The sequence below is a fragment of the Austrofundulus limnaeus genome, unplaced genomic scaffold (assembly GCF_001266775.1).
Source record: "Austrofundulus limnaeus strain Quisiro unplaced genomic scaffold, Austrofundulus_limnaeus-1.0 Scaffold1, whole genome shotgun sequence".
NCBI lineage: Eukaryota > Metazoa > Chordata > Actinopteri > Cyprinodontiformes > Rivulidae > Austrofundulus > Austrofundulus limnaeus.
In genome coordinates, this window is record NW_013952403.1 from 2,442,719 (window position 1) to 2,452,638 (window position 9,920).

At 36.4% G+C, this 9,920-nt stretch overlaps 1 protein-coding gene across 1 annotated transcript in view; it reads right to left on the bottom strand.

Annotated features, from left to right (window-relative positions):
* LOC106515046 (aryl-hydrocarbon-interacting protein-like 1) overlaps positions 1–9,920 on the bottom strand; it is a 21,442-nt gene that overhangs the window by 2,530 nt on the left and 8,992 nt on the right. The window contains exons 2-5 of the mRNA XM_014004652.1: positions 7,727–7,906; positions 7,225–7,413; positions 5,476–5,652; positions 3,898–4,039 (exon numbers count right to left, since the gene is read on the bottom strand). Coding sequence (XP_013860106.1) covers positions 3,898–4,039; positions 5,476–5,652; positions 7,225–7,413; positions 7,727–7,906 — 688 coding nt within the window. The remainder of the gene's footprint in view (positions 1–3,897; positions 4,040–5,475; positions 5,653–7,224; positions 7,414–7,726; positions 7,907–9,920) is intronic.

Sequence of the window (9,920 nt, forward strand, 5' to 3'; positions counted from 1 at the left end):
GTTGTGAATTGAGAACTTCACCTCCCAAAAAAATGCAAGGATTTTCAAGGACAAGTGTAATTTTTGGCTGTTTTCACAAACTTTCCAGGGCCTTGAAATCTTTTTTTTCAAATTCACAAACTTTCAAGGATTTCAAGGACCCGTGGGAACTCTAATTAATTAGAAAAATTCTACAAACTAGCCAACATAGTTCTGTCCTGTTCCAGGAGCCAGGTTTGGTCAGAGCACCAAGGTCTCATCGTCTGAGGTGGTTCAGGCAGCTGGTAAGGTTGCCCCCCAGACCCTTTCCTGGAGAGGTGTTCTGGGCACGTTCAACTGGGAGAAGACCCAGGACCAGCAGGTGCTGAAACATCAAGGTGGTGTCTTGAGAAGAATTTCAGAATAAATTACATTTAAAAATGACTAAAAACCTTTTGTCTTATCACAAAAGAGGGAGGTTGGTGTGTATTAAAATGAATAAAAGTAGCTTAATATCTTTATTTGATTTGATAAGTTTAGCACCCAAAACAATAGTTGGGAGAAAAGCTCTCTGCTACTCTTATTTGTGGAAAAGTTTGGGAACCGTTGCGCCAAACTGTGGCTCTGTCCAAATTCAGGAGCCGCTTCTATGGAAGGACCCTGGACCGAGTCCTTGGTTGACCAGGGAGACCGGGAGTAGTGGCTGTAAATTTAGATGTTCTGGCCTTCAGTTTTATTCCCACCCTTGCCCTGCTGTATGTCCTGTCTCCACACAAGATAATTATTATTTTTGGCCCAGGACGCCCTGATTAACTTAGTTCTCAAGATAATCTTAAGAGATATTCCTGCCGTGTGTGGTGTGTTAAAGGTAGTCAACCCAGAAGGACGTCAGGACCGTTCCGATCTCAAATCGAGGATATTCAACATGTTTGTCTTGGTCCAACATCCCATCGTGTGTGGTGTTCCCTCGAGGACAAACGAGCTCGCAGCCTGTTGAATGTGACGTGTAGCCAATCAGAAAACAAGGTTTTGTGAGATTTCCCATGTGATGTGTGAATGTTCTTGAGTAATAACTGTTGCTGTGTGATGTGTTGTATTTGCTGTGCGGCTGTACACCACACACTGTAGGACCAAATCTGTTTTTTTTTTTTTTATCATTTTTTGAAAATCAACCGACAATTTTAAATCATGCCGTGTGAATCAGGCTTTAGAGAAAACTAAAGATTAGTGTTATTGGTGTGAAAATCTTTTAATCTTTCCTCGAATAGAAACTTCCCAACATGGAAAAAGTGTTCACACTCACTGCAGCACTTCTGTTTTACACTGTTTTGTTTCTCAGTTGTTGTTGTTGTTGTTTTTTCCATCATTTAATTTCTGTCTATGTTAAGTTTTTATTCAGCCAACAGTTAAACAGGTCGCCTCTGGCAAAAGCAGAGGCACTGCAGCGAGACGCCTTTTTCCAAAGAACAACTGTGTTGAGGGGATGAAACGGCAGCGGAGCGGCTGACTTAAACTGCTGCAGACAACATGACACTGATGACAGGAGAAACAACAACACAGCAAGGAATGAAGCTGAAAGGTGAATGAGAAGGCGCTGAAAATCTGTACAGAAGTCAAACAAAAGGTACTGCTACAACAAGAAGGTAGGAAGAGAATGCTATTATGAGGTGGATTGTTATTTTAAACATTTGAAGGAGGAATATAACCTTTTGGCAACCTTTTGGACCTGACCAGTGAAGATCAAAAACTAAAACTATTTGTATTCTGTCCTGTAATTATGTCACATTAACTCAGTTTTTTCCTAATCTGTACATTGAGTGATTTTATTTATACCCACATTCTGACTGTCTAAACATATTTTCTCCCCACACACTAAAAGTGGTGCAGAGGTACACAAACACACAATAAGTCATWGTAAAACTGAGGATGCTGGCTGAAGAATACAGTGTTGAATACAGCCTGTCTCAGTAGATCCTGTCACAGGGTGGGGGGCCGACTCGAGGCTCTGAAGTGGAGGCTGTTCCAGCATGTGAGGATCTTCCAGGCTTTATATGACTGGTCCTGAGTCTGACAGTACGATTCCCAGGGCTGCTCCAGCTGTAAAACCTTCAGTAACATCAACCTCAAGTCCTCCTACACACTGACAGAGGACAGTGCTGCTACATTCAGCCGCTGCTAACAGAAAGGCTAGAACAAGAATAAAGAAACTGTACACAGAGTTTATGAAATTACAGATGGTGTTTATGGAAAATTAGGCTAAATTTAATGTTTATTGAATAATGTGCATGAAAATAATGTCTGTTTTATTAGTATGAGTAACTTCTTTAGACTAGCTCAAGCTCACCCTTTTTATAGTATGCTAAGCTAAACAAACTTAAGCAACCATTGATTAGGCTAAGATCAGATAAATGCACTAACACCGTCCAGTTTTACTTTTGAGTATATAGGAGTCAAATACAGGACCTACTGAAATTGTGAATGAAATATATATTTTTTTATTTTATTTGTGTGGAGTAACTGGGTTTGTTTTGTTAGCAAGAGTTAGCAAAACTGTTTTAACTAGCTTAAACTCTTTTCAGGTGCTGCAACTTCTTTCAATGTTTGAAATGAAACATTTTTAATGTTTATAAAAAATAGTAAATTTAAGGAAATAATGTAATTTTCTTCATTAGTACGAGTTAGCAAACTATTTCCACTAGTCTAGTCTTGTTATGATAGTCTACAGTAGTAGTAGTAGTAAGCTAATAATGCTAAGCTAAGTTATGCTAACTCTATTCCACTTTTCATTTTAAGCATTCAAGATGCATAAACAAGAAACCTACTGAGAAATTTATTATGAAAAACAAAAAAATTTTATTTGTTGAAATTACCCAGGTGCCCTTGCTTTGCAAAGGAAGTTTAAAAATTAGTTTAAAATGCTAAACTTTATGATTAATTTATACACTTTAATATGTATACAATGAGTCTATATAATGCTAAGAATTGGATTTGTTTGTTTTTTGAACTTGTGAAGAAAGTCAACAGTATTACTCTTTCATTCATGCTGTTTAACGACAGATATACAGGATGCAGACCACTGCTTATCTCAAAGAAGAAATGCAGTTTAGATGTCCAAACTCAGACCTCTGGGATTCACAAAATGATGCTTCCTGAAGTAGTTAAGGAAGTTTTTTAGTTTCACATCAAATGACGGCTCATTTGCTAACTAACCTTTTTGATATTGTCACTGTAATTAGATGTTAAATCAACATTAAACACATTAGCGCCGGTGTTTACCTAGTTATAATGACGGCTGATGGGTTTACATTGTATTTAAAACAGCAATAACGAGGATTTAACAWTGCAGATGTTTGTCAAATCAAAAATATGAACATATTTTAAATGGTTAATAAAGCTGGGCTACATGTGTTCAAGATAAATTTGGCTTGATTCAAACTTTGATGTATTATTGAAGCATTATTTATTAGCCAGCTTAATTCATCATTAGCATTTGTGCATTTCGATTACAGGTGACATTACCAGTAAGAAAGGTTTTTACAGAAGGCAGTCCTCACAGCTTTAAGAAGAATAAACACATTTACGTCTAAATTAAAATAAGGAAAAACATGTTGTTGTAAATAAATACCATAATTACRGGCAACAAAAATTGCTTCTTTTAAATGTGGCCACAACATTAGCCTTGAGCTTCTGTGAACATATGGTGCATGTTGAGAGTTCACATCTCTGCAGTGAATAATAAACTCACACTGTTAAACCACCTCAGTGCACAAGATTAAGCGTGCAGCTGCTAACCTCAGAGGTATGAGGGAGTGATGCAACTGTGTGGGACTGTGGAGGTGACTCAGGAGGAGGAAACTCAAATGYCCCGTCTTGTTTCTTTTTTGGGAAAAGAAGAACTTCRTTGCAGAAGCAGTATCATTTCTGGGGATTTTCTCGTACCTTTGTGTTTCTCCAGCAGTTCGGTGGTGTGTTCAATGACCTCGTAGTACTCCTCCAGCTCCAACATGCACTGGCAGTAGTTCAGCTCCAGGGGAACAATCATCCGWCCCAAGTTAATGTAGTCTACATCGCCCGGCATCTCCTAACGCATGCAGAGACGAGGAACATGCTCAGAGGGCTGCTGTTACCTGGCACTTACTTTAATAACTGACATGAAGACAGTTGTTTTAAATATTTCCAAACTGATTAAACATCATGCAGCTGTGGGGGTGGCACAATACTAAAATCTTTACTTTAAATACTTTAAAAGGCTTTTAACAATTTTTCTTCTGGATGTTTTTTGGCACGCATCTAGTTACACAATTTTTGTGTTTTTTCAACAGTTTGTGTATCAGAAGGTTCAGCTGCTTCAGGAGTTTGGTATGTCAGCTATTTATACTTTTTGACATGTTTAACTTTTTCTGCCATTTATGTCTCATTGAAAATTAACGGAGTCGTCTTCAACATCCTTAAACCTCTTTAAAATGTTCATAAATCTTTACTGCACTTTTTAACTTTTATTCTGGTTCATTTTTTACTTGATGCTTCAGTTTCCATCAGCTTCTATTTTGTTGATTTTAGTTTTTTTTAGCCATCATTCATATTCATATCATTTTCTGCTATTCTTCTCTTAATGTAAACTTTTAAAGCTGTTTTTGTCAATTTATTTCAAAAAATTTATTCATTTCATTAAAAAACAAAATAACCATATACAATAGAAAACAAAGAAAATACACAAATCAAAATAAAATAAAAGGTGGAAATAAAATTTCAGCTGTTTGTGTTCTTAGCTACTTTTTAGTTCATTTCAGCCAATTTGAACTTTTTTCAGCCAAAATCWCCTTTTTGTGCTAACTTCAGCTACTTAAGCTACTTTATTTTAGCTACTTCAGCTAATTTAGCCATTTCAAAACACATTGTAAGTGTTTTTTATTTTCTTGTTTTTAGCTCATTTGAAACTTTTCACTCTTATTTTCCTGTCTGATAACTTGTTTCATCTACTTTTAGCTTAATTTAGCTAATTTTAGCTATTGTTTTTTAACTTTTCAGAATTTGACCACTTTTTGCTATCTTTCTACTGATTTTTCACTTTTGTTGTCCTACTTTCATCAAGTCAGCTGTTCAAACTGAACATGCATTAACAGTTTTGCTATTAAAACTTTGCAGCTTCTTCAGCAGTTTTCAGCTAAAATCTTTCATTATTAAGCCTTCACACTGCATTTTCGCAGGAAATGCAATAACTCTAGTTTAAACTGTGATGTTCTGAAAGCTGAAGAAAATGACAGTATTCTTGTGCAAAACAAGTCTGACGGCTCTATTGTCGGTATGTCTCCATTTCTACCCTCGTTCTCAGACAGATTTCTGTCCCACCCAGGCTGCCTGGAAGCAGGAATACAGTGAAATAAAAGATCAAAACAGAAAAACAAAGTTCTCTGCCCACATGGAAAAAGAAAGATTAAAAAAACATGAAAAGTGCCTGCCTGCACCAGTGTAGCAGTCATTTATCTCACTCTCTCTCTCCATCCATCCTTCACTCACCCTGGACTGAACGGTTTTCAGCAGCAGCACAGCTTCTTTGTATTTGCTGGCGGCCTCTCTGAACCGCCTCTGCTTGACCAGAGCGTTGCCCTGCATGTGGAGGACCGGCACCGTCTGCAGCTTCTCGTCCTTGTCCATCATCCACGACTCTCTGTGGTAGGACATGGGGTCTCCTACCTGGAAGCAGCACAGGCAGGAAGAGACGGGATGGAAGAAAAGAGTCTGAATGCATGAACTCAAAGATTTAAAATCACTCACATGAACTTATCTAATGTAAAACCACAGAAAACTATACTTTTTAATGCTTTTATCTGAAAGTTATAGAAATTAGAAGTCAACATTTACATCACAGAGCTGATTTATTGTAGATATGATAAATGTTGGGTCATACAGATAAGAAGCTGATTACATTTGTTCAGGAGGAAGTTCTGCAACATTTTAATGAGGTTAATTAAGGGCAGTTTAGAAATACAACAAAACTGTAAAAAAAATCTTCTAGTCTTCATTAAATATTTTTTAATTCAGTTTTTTTAGAAAAATAACAACTTAAATAATGTTTTGTTGGTGTATATTTAATATACTTCTAATTGCTATTTCAGTCTTTCTATCTTTCTAATTACTTCTCTCTCTGTTTTTCTCTTTGTCTCTATTTTCTCTTCACTTAAAAAAAGTCACTGATGATGAATAAATAAATAAATTAAATAAACTTAAAAAAATACAACAAAACTGTAAAAAAATCTTCTAGTCTTCACTAAATATTTTTTAATTCAGTTTTTATAGAAAAATAACTTTCTGAAATATTTGTTTGCACACAATAGTGCGCAATAAAAGTCAAAATCTTTTTTAGTTTTAAAGGCCTCAGCKTTGTAGTAACTTTACCAGAAGCTTAAAATTTTAATGACCATTTAATCAATTAGTATTAATTGGGCGTTAATAATTTAGGGAACGTGTTTTCAAATAAGTGTGCWCTGCTTTTGTCGATTACTTCACCAGTGAAATGACAGCATTCCACTGGTGAAGGTGAACAAGGTTCAAACGGGGTCAGCAGTTTGCAAAATTCGCAGTTTAAAATCTCTGTTTCGCTGCGTTTCGTCGGCTACTTTTGCTGCGGCCCATTTGTACTGGGAAGTGGGAATTTCCCASTTACAAGACGTAAGTTTAAACTGGAGTGCCCCCTCCAGTTTTCTGATGGAAAATGAGTAAAACTATTACTTGTAATAGTATTTCTGTGTTATTTGTTTTACATTTAGTCAGTCGTAGTCAGTACTTTTCAGTGTTTATAAAAACGCAGTAAAACACTGTTTCTGTGCAGGAAATACCACGTAGAGCTCAGTTATTGCTTGCTACAACTGAGCAATGTTAACAATGAGAAGAGGAGTGTAACATTTTGAGCTTTTAGTTAAAGGTAAACATGAAACGTTGAATTACAACTACATAATGCTCATGTGGCCCTTGGTGAAAATACAATAATACACTAAAACTAATGACTAAAAGGAGTTTTACCCACCTGTTTTACTGGTTTTCTTTAAGGTTTATGTTACGTATTTCAGAAATGGTTTAGAACCATCTTTGTTTGCTTTTAATCTAAAGATAAAGATGCAAAACAAACTAAATAAAATCAGCTGAAAAAAAGGTAAAAACGTGGACATGTTTTGTGTTTTGCTGCTTCTTCCATCATTTTGTTTCAGTGCAACGTCTTGTTTTGTTGTTGTTTTTCATTAGGAATTCAGGACAGGTGACACAGCTTACCTGCAGGAGCTCCATGATGAATATCAGCGGCTGAGGCGTTCGCATGATCTCATCCAGCTCAGGGAAGCCAGTGGAGTGATAGTGGAACAGGTTTCCCATGCCACACATGTGTTTCTGACCCTCCAGGGGGTCTTTGCCTTGAGCAATCAGCCTCATTCCCTTGGACACGATGGGATACAGGCCTGTGTGCTGCAAGATTGACACATCAACAAAAACAGGAACACAGATTCTAAAATAAAACAAACAAAAAAGCACTTAATCATGCTAAGCCTCTGGTGCTTTAAGCCCCTACGAATCAGAGAAACAATGTCGCTCAATTTGACTTTTTCTGTAGAAGAAAAGGACTAAATTAGTTCAAACACATTTATATTATTCTGAACTGAACATGTAGGAGGCTGCTGAAGGCTGGCACATGTACAAAATGCTTTCCTTACTTCCCTACAACTAACCCTTTATATATTAGGAAAATATACTGTATTTGCAGTCGATGTTTTTAACTCACAACGGCATCGCACCAAAATTCAGCCACCTCCCCGACCCTCATGGACGTCAGCATGGGCTCCCAAATCTCCATCTTGAACAACTTTCCAACAAAGATTTCAGCTGGTCTGCCWGCCAGGCGGCTGTCGTCGATGACCGTCCGCTCAAAGTTGTCCAGGAGAGTTTGRAAGTGGAAGACAAGCTTGAATGAGAAAAAAAGGTGGACACACTGTGAGGTCTGCTTTTTGTTTTGTTTTGTTTTTTGCTAAATGAAATATGAATTATCCAGTGGTGGGCACAGCTAACCCAAATAACTAAACTAAATATTAAATGTTAAAAATGTTAACTAAACATATAGCTTCGCTAACATAAACTGTTAAACATGAAAAAAATTAAAAATTAAATAGCTGAAGTTAAAGCTATACAAGTACAAAATAAAACAGCATAAGCTAACAGCTAAGATGACTGTGTCACATCCTTCCAGCTGAAGAATGGTGGAACTGACACAAACCTGCCAATGTTAGTTTGTTAGTTAAAGTTAGCAAAACTATTTAGCAGAAGCTAACACTAAACAGGTAAACAAGTAAAAGTTAGCAGATGCTCACATTAAAAGCTAAACAAGTAAAAAAAAAATATGGAAGCTAACAATACCAGCTAAACAAGTTTTAAAAAATTAAAAGGTGCTGACACTAAACAAGTAAAGGTTAGCAGATGCTAACTCTAACAGCTAAATGCTAAAAGTCTTTTGTCTTCCAGCTAAAGAATGGTAGGACTGACACAAACCTGTTCATGTTAGTTTGTTAGTAAGCTGTTAGCGGACTAAAAGTCTGCACAACTTAATTTAGCGGAAGCTAACAATAAACAAGCAATAGAAACTAACACAAACAGCTAAATGCTAAGACAACTTTAACATGTCTCCTTCCAACTAAAGACTGTCATCTTAGTCAGCTGTTGACAGTCAGTTAGCAAAACCTTTTAGTGGAAACAAATGCTCTTTTTCTATTTTTGCTCTTTTTCTATTTTTGCTCTTTTTCTGTTTTTTTTTTTTTTTTTTTTTTTTTTTTTAGTCTTGGCCAGGATTATAATTAAAAAAAAAAAAAAAACGCTAAGCAAGTAGGCTTTTAACCGTTTTTCAAAGTCAGTGAAAAGGTTAGTCTGGTAACTAAAAAATAAATAAATAAAATTCTGATACAGTATTAGTGACATATGCCCACCACTGATATAACTGAACTTAACACCTCTTCTCACTTTTATTTTTTTCTTATGTTCTTAATGGAGATCAAATGTAGAAATATAAATTATTTTTTTAACTCTAATTGTTCCCGCAGTTCTGTTCATCCTTCCTCCCCTTTTCCAGGCTGTCAAAATAATTCGGTCCTCGTTATTCTAACCCTCAACCCATAGGCCTCGCCACTTTAATATCATTTAAATATCAATGTAATTCTGCCTTTAAGCCATTTTTATACTCTGCCCTCCTCCATCTCTTTATCTGTTCTTCCTAACTCCACTGCTGGTGTTTAAATCCTGAGGGTTTCAGCTCATATCTACCACCTTCATTTAGGAATCCGTGGCTTCTATAGGATCGATGTTCATTTACCGGTRGCTGCAAAAAATAGGCTACCGTCTTTAATACACATGTATGTTATTACAAAAAAGGGTTTTTGCTTCAAAATATCTKTCCTTTATTAATGTAGTTGTGTTCCAAGATTAAAAATATTTATGTCTGTAATCAATTCAGTAAAAAGGCACCATTCATTTTTGAAATATGGGATAATTCTGGTGTGACAATGGACGTTTGTGTGRCCATGATGGTCTTCTTACACAGTTCTTTTAACAGTTCCCTTTTCAGAGGCCACTATACTCCATCTGCCTCCAAGTCCTCTCTAACATTCATCCATATTTCCTCCGTCTTTTTCCAAGCAGCTGCATCTCTAACATCATTCTACCAATATATTCACTGTCCCTCCACTGGCCAAGCCGACTCAGTCTGGCCTCTAACTTTATCTCCCAGTGGTTCAACCTGTGCTGTACCTCTGATCTCAATATCCATTCTTATCCCTCCCAATGAGAACATCTTGTAGGGGTTTTGGGTATATTCTAAAATGAATTATTAGTGAATTATTTAAATACGCAAATTATCTGACCTCGAGGCACCACGCTCTTAATTTGATCAAAAACTAACCCAGGAAAGAGACGAAAACCTGTAACTTTATTGT